Source organism: Stegodyphus dumicola, chromosome 12, assembly GCF_044657685.1.
Source record: "Stegodyphus dumicola isolate Sdum_Otavi_A_Nest chromosome 12, ASM4465768v1".
In the NCBI taxonomy this organism is placed as follows: Eukaryota; Metazoa; Arthropoda; class Arachnida; order Araneae; family Eresidae; genus Stegodyphus; species Stegodyphus dumicola.
In genome coordinates, this window is record NC_140779.1 from 59323590 (window position 1) to 59341664 (window position 18075).

General features: G+C 38.9%; 2 protein-coding genes across 3 annotated transcripts in view; one reads left to right on the forward strand and one right to left on the reverse strand.

Annotated features, from left to right (window-relative positions):
* LOC146993671 (uncharacterized) overlaps window positions 1-18075 on the reverse strand; it is a 127508-nt gene that overhangs the window by 5683 nt on the left and 103750 nt on the right. The gene's annotated exons all lie outside the window — the stretch shown is intronic.
* On the forward strand, window positions 268-6566 carry LOC118187172 (uncharacterized). 2 transcript variants are annotated; one of them, XR_015044452.1, is made up of 9 exons: window positions 268-365; window positions 491-538; window positions 635-715; window positions 815-871; window positions 962-1669; window positions 2594-2899; window positions 3011-3360; window positions 3443-3814; window positions 3895-3975. XR_015044452.1 is itself a non-coding variant. In XM_085827753.1 (9 exons), exons 1-9 carry the CDS (start codon window positions 3798-3800, stop codon window positions 6415-6417), a joined length of 1896 nt encoding a protein of 631 aa, XP_085683879.1. In that variant the 5' UTR covers window positions 3653-3797; the 3' UTR covers window positions 6418-6566. The 2 variants fall into 2 exon arrangements, 1 of the variants encoding a protein (XP_085683879.1); XM_085827753.1 differs by lacking the exons at window positions 268-365; window positions 491-538; window positions 635-715; ... (2 more) ...; window positions 2594-2899; window positions 3011-3360 and adding exons at window positions 4062-4320; window positions 4428-4754; window positions 4850-5146; ... (2 more) ...; window positions 5734-6025; window positions 6128-6566 and having other exon boundaries at window positions 3653-3814.

Genomic DNA, 18075 nt, shown 5'->3' on the forward strand with positions numbered 1-18075 from the left:
CCTGTTATTTTTCCGTTTGGAGTGAAAATCACCATGACGTCAATAGGCTGGGTGGGGAAAACAGGCAAACGTCATCTCTTTCACGTTGCAGCCTGTCGAAACCGCTTCACGCTTTCTACATCCGCCGTGGCGAACGTATACAATCTTAACAACCAATCAGATTCTCACTAATATTTTCTATCTTATTTCAGCCAATCAGCGTGTTTGTTTCTTATACATCGCCTATAAATTCGCTCGCTTTCACGATTTCATCATTTCTACTCTGATTCTTGCTGAGTGAACGTCATTTTGACTCTGTCATTTTCCTGCGCCATTTCGTTTTCTTGTACACGATGTCTGCTAAACGAACTTATTCTGCATCTAATGTAAGTATTTTTTCGCTTGTACTTAATGTCTAGATTACTATTTTAATCTAGACGAATTTATTTCTTATTTTTACGAATTTTATTTCTTTTTGAATGTTTTATTTATTTAAATTTTTAATTGTTAGGTCCTGTTTGAAGATCCTGACCTTCCTTTTCGGGACTCAGATGACGATGTAAGTTTTTACACGTATTTTTAACGCACTTTTTTATTTAACGTATTTTATTACTATTTGAATGTATTTTAAACAAATTTTATTTTATTTTGATAGTTAATCGATGAAGTGGATCAGATTTTTCTGGAAAATCCTATGGATCTACCCTTGTATTATCAAGTGGGTTCCGGATTTGAGGTAAATATTTAAGTATATCTTTATTTAAGTATTTCAGCATTTTTAGATTCTGCTAGAATACTTTTTTCTTAGTACTAAAATTAATGTATTTATTTTTAGACTTCTTCCTCATCAGCTCATGGCCCTGTGTATATGGCTGCTTCGAATGAACGATCGGTATATATTTTTCTTTTCTTGCATGATTTATTAAAATAATGTATTTTGAAAATGTTTAATTATTACTGAAACTTATTTATTTTTTTCCAGATTGATGAGGCGATTGTACTCACAGAGAAGTCTCGTCGACGGAACCATAAATATCAGACCGAGGAGATTACCTTGCGCGCCAGTATAGATATGGAACGGCTGCCTCAGAACGTGCAAGGCATCCCGATGGTCCGAATTCCTGACACCGTCCGGGAGTTGTTTGAGCAACTTATTCGCCGGACAACAGCAAATCTGGGCCCATCAGACCTCATCCGATTCTGTATCCAAGCAGATGGGTTGGATAAGCCGATTAGCACGTCCCTGATGGCAGTTTCGACTTTAACAGTTGAAAAGATTCTGGCTGCCGTGATGAAAGTGTTGCAGTCTAAAGACAAAATTGAACTGGATACGGGATTTGCAGTTGATGTGATCACCATAAAACGCCCTGTGGGTGCCGGACGAAATAGGAAAGTAGTCAACATCTCCATGGACAGATTAAGGAAACAGTCCATTCTGTCTATTCCATACGACGAGGAAGGACTGTGCTGTGCCAAAGCTATTGTTTATGCCTTGGCGCATTTGAACAAGGACACGAGGGCCATTAATGCATTGAGAGATCGGCGTAATCCAACTCTGATGAACCGCGCAAGGGAACTTCATTTGGATGCGAATGTATCTTTAGGCCCTTGCACTTTTGTAGAAATTGCCATATTTGAAGAGCACTTCGACACACAAATTGCAGTGTTCTCTTCGGAAAATTTGAATAGGGTAAGTCAATTTTTGTCTCAAGATATTTCTGCTTGTAAATATTAGCTTTGAAATTACCTGAATTTTTTCTACATATTTATTTATTTTAAAATCGTAATATGATTTTAGTTCCATTTTGTTTATTTGTCAAATTGTGAATGAAAAAAATTTATTTTGGTATGATTTTTAAAATTAATCTTAAACAGTTTTTGTATTAAAGTTTATGTATTTATTGGTGATACTTTCATTTTGTTTATGCGTTGAAAAATATAGCTTGACAAAACTGAATGCAGGCTGAAAATTTATTTTACTTTAAATTTTAAGATTAATATTTGTTCATGCATATTGTTTATCCATGTTAAAAATATAACGGCTAAAAATTGATTTCTAAATTGTTCGATTTTTGAATTATTTTTAAAGTTTCTGCATGATGACTTTTTCATTTCCACCTTAAAAATATAACTTGTAAAAATGTTTTATTTTTGATAAAAATTTTAAACTTATTTTATGCAATTCATTTACATGTTAAAAAATATATCTCGTAAAATAATTTTATATTTATTAAATTTGTATTTTATGCATGCAATTCGTTTCCATGTATAACTTGTAAATTTACATGCATGGTGAATTTTTATTTTTAGATTACTTTTCAAATTATTTTTTATTTTATGCATGCAATTTATTTAGACGTTAAAAATATAACTTGGAAAAAGGTTTTATTTTTGACAAAATTTTAAACTTACTTTCTGCAGTTCGTTTAGATGTTAAAAATATAACTTGTAAAAATTTTTATTTTCGGTTAAATTTGTATTTTATGCATGCATTTCATTTCCATGTATAATTAACTTGGAAAAATTAAATGTGCAGGTAATTTTTAGATGTTAAAAATGGATTTATAAATAGTTCAAGATTACTTTTAAGAGAAAATGTTTGTCTATGTTTTAGGTGGTCTATAAAGGCAAAGAGAGGCCTCAGCGGATCAATTTGTGGCTCCACGGTGGACATTACGACGTCATCAAATCTCTGAAAGGATTTTTCGGCAGCAACCATTATTGCACAACCTGTGAAAAGGCCTACCAAATGCCTGAAAGTCATAGATGTGCCAATGCCTGTCCCATATGCTTGAGGACCGACTGCTTTCCGGGCCAGCCCCAACGATGCCAGAATTGTGATCGCCTTTGCCGATCCCATGCCTGCTTTGAAGCACACAAAGCCCTGACTGGAAATCAAGAATTTTCGCTTTGCGATAGAGTAAGTATTCTGAAATTATTCATCTAAATCAATATATATGCAAATTTCTCGTTTAAATAATTTAAATGTTTATCTATCGTATGTTTAAATATTTTGAAATTTTCGTTATAGGTATACCAGTGCAGAGAATGCTGCCAAGTGATCCGGAGGCGGGATTGCCCTAAAGAGTTGCATAGGTGTGGCACCACGAAATGCCCTTCTTGCAACCAGTTTGTCGTGGCTGCTGAGCACCGTTGCTATTTGCGACGTGTTGCTCCGAAGAAGTCCGAGAATAAGCTCATTTTCTTTGACTTTGAAACGGACCAGTCTTCGGGGGAGCATCTCGTAAATTTCGCGGTGGCTCAGTATGCCGACGGCACAGAAAAAGTGTTTCCAGGATACGCGGCATGTCGAAACTTCTGCGCCTGGCTGTTCTCTACAGAGCACAAGGGCTTCACCGCCGTGGCACACAACATGAAAGGGTAAGTTAAAAATACCATAGTTTGCATGCTTTTTAAGTACGACTATTTTTTCAATATTATTCATGTTTTTTTTTACTTACAGGTTTGACGGACAGTTCGTGATGGCCTGGCTCCTGGAGCAAGGCACAGCGCCGGAGGTGATCCCTAACGGGTCTATGATCATGAGTGTAAGACACCCCAGTCTCAACATTCGGGTCATAGACTCGTTAAACTTTTTACCGATGGCGTTGGCCAAACTACAGGGGTGCTTCGGTCTCAGGGAGTTAAAGAAAGGATACTTCCCTCATCTCTTTAACTCGAGGGAAAACCAGAGTTATGTCGGACCGCTACCGGACCCCCACTATTACAGCCCGGATACCATGAGCACTTCAGCCTGACAGGCATTTCTGTCCTGGCATGAGAAACACAAGGGGGATGTGTTCAATTTTCAAGACGAGATGCTGGCCTATTGCAGGTATGTTTTTTTCCTTTTTCCTTGCTTTAATTTTATATTTTATGTTTCGTATATTTAACATTTTCTTTTTATATTCTTAGATGGGACGTGGATATTCTTCGCCGCTGTTGTCTGGAGTTTCGAGCCCAGTTTTTGGATGTGGCGGGTGTGGATCCATTCCTGTAAGTTATTTTCTCATTCTGTTCTAATCATGTTTACAATTATGTTATGTTTAGTGTCTCATACCATCCTTTTAATTTCTTTTCAGATACGTTACCATTGCGTCAGCCTGTATGGCAACGTATCGGAGTGGCCACATTCAGCCCAACACGATTGCCATGGTGCCCACACACGGCTACGTCAACTCAACGAATTACAGCCCTGATTCGATCCGGTGGTTAGACTTTGTTGCTGCTTCGGAAGGTATTGCCATTCAACACGCTTTGAACGGAGCCGGAGAGCACAGAATCACCGGAGTCTCGGTAGATGGTTTCTGCCAAGCAACACAAACCGTCTATCAGTTTCAGGTATGTAAAAAGTAAATTATATTTCTATATGATTTTTTTTAATGATTTTACACTTTTAATGTTTAATTTACATGTGGAACACTATTAATATATTTGTATTATTTTAGGGCTGTTTCTTCCACGGGTGTAGTTCCTGTTATGACGGTGATGTCATTCATCCACTAAAAGGAGTTTCCATGACAACGTTGCGAGAGAAAACGGAAGAGACCACACGAAAGCTTCGCACCCAGGGTTTCCACGTCATAGAAATGTGGGAGCATGAGTTTCAGAGAGAAAAAGAGGAAAATCCGGATCTCCAAGCTTTCCTGGAGCAACACCATCTGAGGGACCGCCTTAATCCTCGAGACTCATTTTTCGGAGGACGGACCAATGCCCTCAAATTGTTCCTAGAGGGAAACGCTAAATATGTGGATTTCACATCCCTCTATCCATGGGTTCGTACTTTTTTATTATTTTAAAACCTTTTCATGGATGATGTGTTTTTTCTGATTTTTATGTATGTTTTTTGACTTTTTGTTTTATTTCACAGGTGAACAAATATTGCGTCTACCCTGTGGGACATCCAACAATCATCACGGAAAGCTTTAGAGATGTGGAAGATTATTTTGGAATTATCCAATGCCGAGTGATTCCTCCACGGAATCTGTATCTTCCGGTACTGCCCTATCGGTGCCGGAAGAAGCTGATGTTCCCCCTGTGTCGGACTTGCGCCCTTCTTCAACTGCAGACTCCGTGTACCCACACAGACGACGAGCGAGCTCTTGTCGGAACGTGGGTAACGGAGGAAGTCAAACTGGCGAAAAAGAAATGTTACCGCGTCACACATGTAAGTACTCAAAGATTATTTTAATCTTTATTTAGTTTCAGAGGTTACTTTTAAAAATTTTTTATTTTCTAGATTTACGAAGTGTACCATTTCCAGGCATCGTCTACTTCTCTGTTCAGATCATACATTGATCTGTTTCTGAAGATCAAGCAGGAAAGTAGCGGATGGCCTTCGGAGTGTGTGACGGAAGAAGCCAGACTGAAGTACATTCGCCAGTATGAAGAAAGAGAGGGCGTCAAGTTGGAAGCTGAAAAGATTTCCAAGAACCCTGGGCGTCGACAAGTTGCCAAGTTGGCCCTAAACAGTTTCTGGGGCAGGTAAGATGATTTCTTTTGGACTTAAATTTTTTGTAAACATTTTTAATTCTTTGTGATTTATGTTGAATTTTTGTTTCAGATGGGGCATGAACGTCAACAAAGCGCAACTGACCTACGTACATACGGTGCCAGACTTTAATAAGATGTTGGCGGATCCTACTAAAAAAGTAAGTTTTCTTATCGATTTTATCCACATATAAGCTTAGTGTGTTTCAAACTGTTAACTCATAACTATTTTGAACTGTTAACTCATGACTCTTCTATTTTCAGATCAAAGATGTCTTTCTGCCCACGCCTGAGGTGGCTGCCATTTCCTGGGAGTCTGCGAAAGAGTTTGTGCCGCAGGATGCCTCGACCAACATTTTCCTAACGACGTTCACAACAGCTTGGGCTCGTCTCAAGCTGTATAGTGAAATGGAAAAATTGGGTCGAGATGTCCTGTATCACGACACAGACTCCATAATATATGCATCAAATGGAAGAAATGATCCCCCGTTAGGAAATTTTCTTGGAGAGTTCACGGATGAACTGGATGGAGATGTCATTAAAACCTTCGTCTCTGGTAAGGACCTTTAAAAAGTTCTTTATTTAATGTGTACCAAAAATGTTTAATGCATGTTTTTTTATTATTATCTTTTTTTCTCATGATGTTTTATTTTTTCAGGAGGACCGAAAAACTACGCATACCAGACGGCCAGTGGGAAAACTTGTTGCAAAGTCCGAGGATTTTCCTTGAACTTTCGCAATTCTCAGTTGCTGAATTTTGAAGCCATTAAAAGTCTGGTCTGCAGCCTCTACCGAAGTGAGATCATCTCTCTCCACAACCCCTCCAAAATCACCCGAGAAGCGAAGAGAAGAAAGGTGGTGAATAAACCGGAAACAAAACTGTACAGAATTGTATTAGACAAACGGGTAATTCAAAAAGACTTGAGCACATTGCCGTATGGTCATTAGTATATTGAAGAAGAACTTTTTATGTTTATGTTAGAACCTTACCTGAAAATGAAATTTTGTATGTAAATATATATATATATGCAGAATCATGCATTTGTATGTGTATAAAAGAAAACTTATTTAGAAAAAAATAAACAGAAGTTTGAATGATAAAATTGTGTTTTTCTTTTTTCAAAGAATGGCATGAAAGGTTTTGCTAGAAAATAATTGTCATATTTTATTTTCAAAAATTATGTTAACTTAATTAGAAAGAAATACAACACCAATGATCAGCCATTACATTTATTCACGTATCATTACAATTTCAGCCATAGTTTGGAAGATGCGTTTCTTTTAGGTCTAGCATACATAGTTTTTACATTCATTAAATGTTTGTTTTTCACAAAGTCTTGAGGAAAGTTGTTAACATTCAGTACATTTTTAAACTGTTCAAAGGCAAAAGGTTTTTGAGTTCTATTTCTCAACAGAAAGTTTATCAACTGAACAATGTCAGAGCCAGAAAACACATGATCATCCAGAATGAGTTTGTTACGAATTTGGTATTTAAAAAGCTAATGTTAGTTCAATTACAAATTAAATGATTTTATTTCTCGCGCAGTGCAGCGCGTGACGAATATTAAAAGAAAGCTAAGCCGTAAAATTGAAATTACAAGAGCGCGTGCATTAAATAAATAAATATCTCTTTTTGATTTCGAGAAAGTACTGGAAAATTCTAGCGCGTGATTTTAAAATCTTATAAAAGGAGGAAAACATCTCAGTTTGTAGTAGTTGCTTAGTTTGTTGTTGTTTAGAAAACTGCTCTTGTTGATTGTAGCGAATTCGCGGATTAGCGTTCTTTAGCTGTTCTTAATTGCGTTCTATTGGACATTTGAGTAGTTAAAAGATAACTACTGTGAGATATTGTAATACTGCATGATAATTTGAGAAAATTTAAGCATTTTTGTTGTGATAATAATAATTTTTTTTGTTCATTTTTCATCGGACTAGTGCATTCATTTCATAACGAACCCGTACGCACGCAACAATTTTTGGTGTCAGAAGTGGGATTTGAATGCCAATAACAAGAGCGATGGAAGAGCAATTAAGGCAGTTAATATCAGCCTTTGCCTCATTTAAAAAAGAAATTAAAGAGGAAATGAAATTGGGCCAGGAATCCGTTAAGGAAGAAATGAAATTGGGCCAGGAATCCGTTAAGGAAGAAATGAAATTGGGCCAGGAATCCGTTAAGGACGAAATGAAAGCCGTTCAAGCTGGTCAAGAAGAAATGAAAAGAGAAATTACTTGCATAATAGAAAATAAATTTGAAGCTATGGAAGGCAGAATTGACGCAGTTGAAAATAAAGTTGGACATATTGAAGAAAAAGTTTCTTCCGTAAAAGATCATATTGAAGAAAGAGTTTCTTCGGTGAAAGAAGAAATAGAAGAAAGAGTTTCTTCTGTAAAAGAACATATAGAAGGGAGAGTTTCTGCTGTGGAGGAACGAATTGAAGGAAGAGTTTGTGCCGTCCAACACCAAATCGAACAACAAATTGATGAGAGAGTTTCTGCAGTTGCCAAAGAAATGGATACTTTAAAGAAATTCGTAGCGTCGGCAGGGAGCAGGAGTGAGGATTTTAAATTCTTACCAATGCCTGCTCGTCCACCTCTGAAGCTATCCACATATGATGGGAAGACCTCCTGGCAGGTGTATAAGACACAATTTTCTATCGTGGCGGATGCGAATGGATGGGATTCCCAAGCTAAGGCCTGTCATCTCGCCGCTTCTCTAAGAGCCGACGCAGCGGATATCCTTCAGACTCTTCCCGAAAACAAAAGGTTAGATTTCGAAGCTCTGTTCGGCGCCTTGGAGTTGCGCTTTGGGGAGAAGTGTTTAAAAGACTACAGCAGGCTCCAATTAAAATCTCGTCAACAGAAGCCTACCGAAACACTTCAGGAGCTCGCCGCGGATGTTGAAAGGCTGTCCCATCTCGCCTTTTCGGAATGCCCGACAGAAACAAGGGAAATCCTGTCCTTGCAATACTTTATCGACGGTATCCGAGATACTGAAATACAGAAAGCTCTACGAATGGCGGATGTAAAAGATTTAAAAAGTGCTCTAGTGTACGCCATGAAATTTGAGGCAGCCCAGCAAGCCACTCGTCGAGACCGCCACCCAGTCAGAGCTGCACAAGTCCAGGAGCCAGGGGATCAAGTCACCGCTCGACTTGACGATTTAACTAGACAACTGAACGCCTTGAGACGGAATATTGGTGAGAAGAAACCGACCGTTAAGTGCTGGAACTGCGGTGCTGAGGGACACATACGACGAAACTGCAAAACACCCCAGGGTACTGATGTTAAGACCGCTTCTAACAAGCAGCAGGGAAACTAATTAGTGGCCATCTCGCGGGGCGGAGGTTGCCAGATAATGAAAAGCCCCCGTTTAAAGCGCTTCAGATTTCTGCAGTGAGAGGCGGCAGTAATGGACTTTTCATAATAGGACATATTAATGGAGTTCCGTGCAATATGACTATAGATACAGGAGCCAACGTCACCATCATCCGAAAAGATTTGGCTCAACAACTAGGAAACAAACTTATCTGGACGCCGCCCTGCGTTACCCTCCAGACTGTGTCCGGTGAGAAGATCGACATCGACGGAAAAGTAAATGTTAACATCACGTTTGGAAGTGCCGCTTACCATCACACGGCATATGTAGCAGAGATCACTGATTCTTGCATACTCGGATTGGACTTTCTAAGGAAATACAATTTTTACTTGGATTTTAAAAATAACGAATTGCATTCTACATCTGAGGACATAGAGTTATTTCTCGTTAATGATGAAGAAGTTAAATCTGTCCATAAAATCATAGCACAAGACTATATCACAATACCGGCAAGAACAGAAATTTTACTTCCTGGATCCATAGCCGAAAATAGAAATTTCCGCTACGGCATCATAGAATATCCCAATAACTGTAATATCCCAAAAGGAGCACTAGTAGCCTCAACACTCGTCGACCTATCCAGAACGGTTATCCCGGTGAGAGTCGCCAATGTAACTGAAAAGTCGAGAGTTATTAAGAAAGGTGAAGTGGTTGCAACATGTACTCCAGTAACCAGCGTTGAAAGAAAGAGTAACATCCCAGAATCCGTGTCCTCAGAGAGCATTACATCGGAGTTATTGCAGAATGCACAATTAAACGATAAAGAGAAAAATGCTTACGATCGCGTCATTAAAGATCTTCAAGTTGTTTTCTCCCGCTCGTCTTCTGACGTGGGTCGAACTAGTTTGACACAACATAGAATAGATACTGGCGATCATCCCCCAATCAAGCAACATCCAAGACGTCTACCGTTTGCTAAACAGGAAGAGGTGCGAACACTGTTAAAAGATATGGAAGAAGGCGATGTCATCGAGCCTTCAGCGAGTCCATGGGCATCTCCCATCGTTCTCGTCAGAAAGAAAGACGGCTCAACAAGATTTTGCGTTAACTATCGCCGGTTGAATGAGGTTACGAAGAAAGACAGTTACCCTCTTCCTAGAATTGATGACATTCTAGACACTCTTTCTGGAAGCAAGTGGTTCTCAACACTTGATTTAAAGAGTGGGTATTGGCAGGTAGAAATCCATCCTGAAGACCGAGAAAAGACGGCATTTACTACGGGACAAGGACTTTGGCAGTTCAAAGTGATGCCGTTTGGACTGTGTAATGCGCCGGCAACATTCGAACGTCTTATGGAGACTGTTTTGAAAGGCCTTTCCTACGAAGCCTGTCTGATATACCTGGACGATATCATCATCGTCGGAAAGAGTTTTGAAGAGCATCTAGAAAATCTTAGAAAGGTGCTTCAGAAACTGAAAGAAGCCAATCTGAAGCTGAGTCCCGCTAAATGCAAATTGTTCCGAAAGGAAGTGACTTACCTGGGACATGTCATCTCTGCAGAAGGTGTGCGCACGGATCCTGAAAAGGTATCAGCGGTTAAATCCTGGACGCGTCCCTAAAATGTCCATCAGCTGAGAAGCTTCCTAGGGCTTTGCACATACTATAGGAGATTCGTGAAGAACTTTTCTTCCATCGCAAGACCACTTCACAAGCTGACAGAGAGCAAGCAAAGATTCTTGTGGGCAAAGGAATGCGAGGATGCATTTAACAACTTAAAGGAAGCTTTAACATCTGCTCCAATCCTGACGTATCCTCAGCTCGACAGACCATTTATTCTCGACACCGACGCGAGCAATGAAAGTATCTGTGCTGTTTTGTCCCAAGAAATAGACGGCCAAGAACGTGTAGTAGCTTACTGGAGCAAGTGCCTGTCTAAACCGGAGAGGAATTACTGTGTCACAAGGAAAGAGTTGCTCGCCATAGTCAAAGCTGTAGAACATTTCCATCATTATCTATACGGGAGAAAATTCCTCCTCCGCACGGACCATGCCTCATTGGCGTGGCTTTTAAATTTCAAAAATCCTGAGGGTCAAATAGCCAGGTGGATACAGAGACTCCAAGAATATGACATCACTATCCGTCATCGTAAGGGATCATCACACGGAAACGCCGATGCCCTGTCTAGAAGACCTTGCCAAGAAAGCTGCCGATATTGTTCCAGGGTGGAAGCGAAATACGAGCTGCTGACTCCGGTCGCAAGACAAATTACAACATCAACATCGGCTGATCGAGACCCGTGGAGTGATGATGAAGTCAGGAAAGACCAGCTGGAAGACCGCGACATTAAACCCATACTTGATTTAATAGAGTCATCAAACAGAAAACCTACATGGCAGGACATTTCTGTCTGTAGTCCTACAACAAAACAATACTGGACACTCTGGGATTCACTTCACATTCGAAACGGCGTCTTATACCGGAAATTCGAGTCGGATGATGGGAAGACGTTCCGATGGCAACTGATACTTCCAAGATCCCGGATTCCTGATGTCCTCAAAGAACTACATAACAGCCCTACAGGAGGTCACTTTGGAATTATGAAGACCTTACAGAGAGTTCGTGAGCGCTTTTACTGGAATAATGCAAAGAATGACGTGCAAAAGTGGTGCCGATCTTGCGATGCCTGTGCAGGTCGGAAAGGACCGAGGAAACGCAGCCGAGGCAGACTGCAACGTTACAACGTAGGTGCGCCTTTTGAACGTATCGCCTTTGACATCCTGGGACCTCTGCCACGAACTGCTGATGGCAACAAATACATACTCGTTGTCATTGATTACTTCACCAAGTGGCCTGAAGCTTATCCTATTCCTGATCAAGAGGCAGTCACAGTAGCTGAGGTAATGATACAGCACTGGATTTCCAGGTTCGGAGTGCCTCTTCAGTTACATTCCGATCAGGGAAGGAACTTTGCCTCGGCAGTAATCAAAGAACTATGCAAACTACTTGGCATTGACAAAACTCAAACGACGCCATTGCATCCCCAGTCGGACGGAATGGTAGAGAGGTTCAATCGAACCATCCTTAATAACCTCTCATTAGTGGTTTCCAGAAACCAACAGGACTGGGACAAGAAATTACCACTCCTTTTACTGGCTTATCGCAGTGCTGTCCACGAGACTACCGGCTATTCTCCATCACAGATGCTCTTCGGTCGTGACCTTCGTCTGCCTTGTGATCTATTGTTTGGCCGCCCTCCGGATGCTCCTTCATCGTCTGAGGAATATATTCAAGATCTCCAGGCCCGGTTTGAAGTGATGCACAATTTTGCACGAGAGCGAGTCAACTTGGCGACGGAGAAGATGAAGACCCGATACGACACAAGAGCTACTGAACATCAATTCCACGAAGGAGACAAGGTGTGGTTGTGGAATCCGAGTCGACGGAAAGGACTTTGTCCGAAATTACAGTCACCTTGGGATGGGCCGTACACAGTCCTAAACAGGTTGAATGACGTCGTGGTTCGGATTCGTAAGTCTTCGAACTCTAAACCTAAAGTCGTTCATTACGACAGGTTAGCTCATTACTATGGCCATAGTACATAATGTAAATAATTGCAAATAGTATAAGACCATGGTCCGTTTTGTTTTTAAATGTGTATTTGATTTGTTTTATGTATTGCATTTATTGTTCATGTTGTTTATTATTGTAATGTAATGCTTATTAATGCATTTATGCCACAGTTGTAAGTTTAGCTTCCTGTCCAGGGATTGTACTGCCCGGGACGTGCAGTCCTTGGGAAGGGGGCAGTGTTACGAATTTGGTATTTAAAAAGCTAATGTTAGTTCAATTACAAATTAAATGATTTTATTTCTCGCGCAGTGCAGCGCGTGACGAATATTAAAAGAAAGCTAAGCCGTAAAATTGAAATTACAAGAGCGCGTGCATTAAATAAATAAATATCTCTTTTTGATTTCGAGAAAGTACTGGAAAATTCTAGCGCGTGATTTTAAAATCTTATAAAAGGAGGAAAACATCTCAGTTTGTAGTAGTTGCTTAGTTTGTTGTTGTTTAGAAAACTGCTCTTGTTGATTGTAGCGAATTCGCGGATTAGCGTTCTTTAGCTGTTTTTAATTGCGTTCTATTGGACATTTGAGTAGTTAAAAGATAACTACTGTGAGATATTGTAATACTGCATGATAATTTGAGAAAATTTAAGCATTTTTGTTGTGATAATAATAAATTTTTTTTGTTCATTTTTCATCGGACTTGTGCATTCATTTCATAACGAACCCGTACGCACACAACAAGTTCTTTATTCTGTGTCCAGGAAATCTGATGCTCTTTAAGAAAATCTATTATTTTCTGTGCCGTTCTTCTCTGTTTCACAGGAACTGTTTGCATAATTTCCTTTTCTATATCTTTCTCAGAACGTTGTTCAGGCGGTTGTTCTTCGGAAGTGTTCACATGAGGAAATGTAACATACTTTTGCAGAACCTGGATGTACAATTTAGACTTTTCTTCATCGTTCATTTTCTTTTTTAAAATGTTTTGAATTTGTGTATCTAAATCACTCAAATTTTCATCTTCAAATTGCTGCATACGGTCCAGGGGTACCAGGGCAAATTTCTTACTGTGTTCCATGGATAAGGGAGGATAAGACACTGACTGCTGCAGGAATCAGGAAAGATAGGAAACCGTCACCTTTTTGCACCAAAAGACGCCTTTTCTTAAAAAGAGGCACTTTTCTGTCCGCTAGTTTTCTTAACGTTCTTTTAAATGGGGCGAGTCGATTTTTGACCCTTTGGTGATGGGTACGTTTCCTTTTAGAAGATTTAAAACACACTCACAAACTGATTTTATGAGATGATTCGGACACTTTTTCAGTACAGCTGCTTTTATTCGACATTTTCCTAATAGTTTTAGATAATCCACATCCTTCAGATGAGACATGCTGATGACAAATGAACTCTTCTTCCTGCACACTTTCTTTTATATAGGTAGCAAATGCAGCCGCTTTGGTTAAAGCACAGCAATTAAATCCTTTTGCATGAATCGAACATGTTAAAGAACTTTTCTTTTTTAAATTCTCTATCTTAGGACAGTCTAGATCTATGATGTCTCTACCTAATAAATTTTCTAAAAATAATTTCTTTTCTAATCCTTTCACGTATATGACAGAATAAATAGATGACAAATATTGCAAAATAATACGAAGATGAGTATAAGGTAAAACACCCTCACTCCAATTCACATGATGACGATTTCTTGTGACCCAAGCAAAAAACTTTTGCTGAGATCGTGATAATGTTTTCCAAGCCTGAGGAGGTAAAAATGACCAGCAACTGTGATATCCTTCATGCACGGTGTAAAAAGCTAATTCTTTAACAATGTAACAATGAGGCATCCACTGAAAACCTTCGAAATCGATCACGATGGGAGAAGACATGTTAGCCATTCGACGTCTCAAACTGAAATGAACTATCGGGGCTGGTAGACATAGTATTTATCCCCAGGAAAGATGCCTGTACGAAGGCGAAGCGTTTCACTTGTTTCAGGTCGTAAATCAATCAACAAGTAGCTAAATGGAGTTGAAGTAGCATCCTGAAAAATTTCTTGAAAGGCCTTTACTTTTCCGGGGAACATTTGTCTAGCTAAATGCATAATTTGACTTTTATCTCTAGGATTTTTGTATAGGACAAGATAATGGGAATTTAAATGAATATTTCTCATCTCCTTGCCTTGGTGAAAAGATTTTGTGTTATAAAAACGACTGAAAGGTTTCGGTGATGACTTCCTTTTGTAAAACGTTTGCTTAAGCGAGTATCACTTGCTAATTCAGACATTAAATCGTCTATGATAATTAAAGCATTTTGAAGAGTCTGCAGGTTAGATGGTAATCCTTCTTCAAAATTTACGTTTTTCATGGAATTAAAAAGAGGTTGATAACTTCCGTAGCAATAAATAATATTGGTCGACATGGGATGGAACATTTTATGATCTATCAATTTCTTCACAAAAAATGTTTTTCCCGAACCGGTAGGTCCGCTCAGAAGACAAGTAGAAGGATGTACGAACTTGGGCAGTTCCATTTTTGGAAATGACAGCATGTTAAGAAAACACTGACTTTTATACTTTAACTAAAATCCTTTTGCATGAGACATTTATTTATTTTGTTTAAATAAGTGTAGAAACAAGAAACACAAGAGACATTTTTACAAATTAAAACAACTTTATTTTTTAAAAATCATATTTACACCATATCTTTTTTTGACAAATTGAAATATTTGGAAATCATGATTCTTCCCATCTAAGGGTGATACAATGAGTTCCATACAGAGTCCTTGACAGCGTTTAATAATAAAATAAATACAATAATGTCCACATACATTAGAAGTTAAACTCTGAAGCGAAATCTTGTTCCAGCAAACATGACGATATTTCTTGACAAAGAATGTGATATCTTTTCCATATACTTCAGGCGGGAGTCCATAAGAGTCAAAAAATTCCAGAGTCTGTTTGTCTGCAATGTAGACAGCTAGCCAATGAGTTCCTTTTTCATCATGTTTATCCCTATTGAGTACCAGTGCACAGGGAAAACTTTGAATCGCAGGTATTTTATCACAAGGAAAAACACCCGCAAAATATCTCAAAGAAATAGGATCTCGAGATAAGATTTGATGAATCTGTGATGAACTCATCAGTTTCCAAAATCGTACAGAATATTTCGAGCTTTATTGATTTCTATCAAATTTTCAAATTCAGCGTACACTAATAACGAAACAGTTTGTTGTAAGGGAGTCCCAAATTTTATTTCTAATCTTAAGTTGCTGTGTCGAACTAGATTTAAATGAGAGCCATCACAAAGGTCAGGTGACAGGTCGAAGCGAAATAAGGAATATCCTTTTGAAAATTCTGATCTTGAAAGGTAAAGTCCTCTGTCGTCTGCATTCATAAATAAATTCTGATAAGCTCGTATGAAATAATTTTTGTCAAAATTAGGCTGAAGAGGATTATGAGGTACCGGTTGCCCGTCCACATAAACGCCGATAAAGTTCATATTATAATGCTTGAATTCAAAAGGAGACTTTTTATAGTTTCCGTTAAAGGCATCATTATCGACACATGCCACCACAATACGATTAGGCATTTGACCTATGAAAATATTGTCTTGAATAAAACTCATATTTCCCGTTGGAATGGAATAGGCTTTGCAGAGCACTCTATTAATGGGATATTTGGCTGTTGATTTTTCTAGGCTTTTGGCATGTCCTAGCACAACACCTGGGCTGACTCTCACTTTGCGTACAAACAATGAAGCTTGTTCGAGTAAAACTTTAAATTCACCTTCGCCCAATAAACAAAATTCAGGTTTGCTGCGTATGAGTTTAATTTTCATATCCACCATATTCAGCAAAAGTCTTTCCTGATGAAACATATCCAAGTGCAATCGGCCAATCATATCGACCGAAGCACTCAGTTTAAACAATTCTGCTCGTTGGTTGAATCCTTCATTCGGCTGAGTGTCTTGAATATCAAAAACGTTCATACGTCCTGCTGTATCTTTGAAAAACAATTCTGATGACAGTTGAGACGTTTTCGTATCAAAACCATGATTCAATAATTTTTCTATCATGGCTCTGTAAGGATACGTGTTATTACTGGTGGAAACGAGTCTTTCATTTAAGCTAATATCCACTTGAGAAAACATAGAATGTAAAAAGAGATTGACAGGTCCCACTTTACTTTCAGCCGTGATTGGCTTGCCATCATTTTTTAAAATTTTCACTTTGACGTAGAGTTGTGTCTGTGATAAGTCTAGGTAGTCGTCTCCGCTTCCAGAAACATTGAACTCGACAGGACTTCCTTCCGATACATTGGCTAATGGATGAAATTCAACCCACTGACCTTTTTCGATAACTGTTTGTGTGGGAGGTAACGAAAATAAATCCAATTCGGATTTTGCGCATTCCGGAGAATCTTTTAACAGAAAAGCCATTACGAGTCAAAAATATCACGTCGTTGCACCTTCCTGGCTTTAGACGAAATGAAGTGTTTGGGGGTTTTGCGCTTCCTTTTAAACCTTCCGTGACCAATCATCTCATCTGCTTTCTGAACTGCTTTCCTCGCTAATTTTTTGCCAGCTTCTTTAGATCTGGTTTTGAGGGAGACTTTAAAATTTTCTCCCGACAATACGTCGTTTGCAATTTGTGTTCCAGTCCGCAAGGCTTGTTTTCCGACTGTTTTGGCTCCACTCATCAAAAAAAGGCATAGCACTGCGAAACAGCTTTGCAAAAAATCCACCAATCCCATAACCTTTCTGTAAAATGGTTCCTTGATAGTAAGGTAATCCATTTCCAGTTTGAGCTAAATAATAATCTTCAAATTTTTTCGTGCAACACGTATAAGGCACCCGCATGTTTGATGCTTCTAATCTTGCATACACAATCCAAATGAAATCAATTTGCAAATGAAGGCTTCTTTTATATAATTTGTCTCAGACGAAAATGCAACACAAGAAATACTTTGCCTCTTTCGAATGGTACTAAATCTCCAGAGTGAAGTCTTATGTCAATATGTATAGTCTGAAAATGTTGACGGATGACTGGCAAGTAAAAGGGCCGGGGGTAATGAGCGTTTATGATGTCTCCGTCATTTCCTTCTACGGTGACAATTTTTAACAACGGGGCTTGTACATCTCCCACAATTTGAGGTTCTACGAGATCGCAATACACATACATGACAGGAAAAGATACTTTGGGATCGGCTACAAAAGGACTTTGTTCCAATCCTTTGTAAACACCCGGCTCGAACCCTAGAAGCTCCGCTAATCCTTCGTGAAGAATGACTTTGCAATTTTCGTCGGTCTTAATGGTCACTTTTTTCGTAACAGGATGATAACTGAATTCAATCTTATTTTTATGGGAAGGTATTTTCATGGCTTTTAATAAATCTGGTATCGTTTCATAACATCCTGGAGGCACTTTTCGACCTTCCAATTTTCCATCACCCAAATCAAATCCAAATAAATTATTGTCTTTTCGGACGTTATACCATGTGTGAGGGTAAATAAAGTCCACAAGAGATAACTTCCACTGACTATTTAAATCCATCGGAGTAGGAAGCTGAGTGGTAAATTGTGATGTTTTGTTGTCTGGAAAAAAACGCATGGAGCTGTCGCTGATCAGTGTGATAAAGAAACACATGTTTCGTTCAAATGACAGATAAGCAGAATGTACGGGCCTTTTATACCCTTCTCACATCCTCCACCCAAGCATTGAAGCTTTCGGGGT

What these genes read in the sequence shown, in the direction of transcription:
- LOC118187172 (XM_085827753.1), top strand. An exon ending in CTAAACAGTTTCTGGGGCAG is followed by an intron (nt 5,464 to 5,542) that starts GTAAGATGATTT and finishes TTTTTGTTTCAG; the next exon opens with ATGGGGCATGAACGTCAACA. An exon ending in TGGCGGATCCTACTAAAAAA is followed by an intron (nt 5,631 to 5,733) that starts GTAAGTTTTCTT and finishes TTCTATTTTCAG; the next exon opens with ATCAAAGATGTCTTTCTGCC.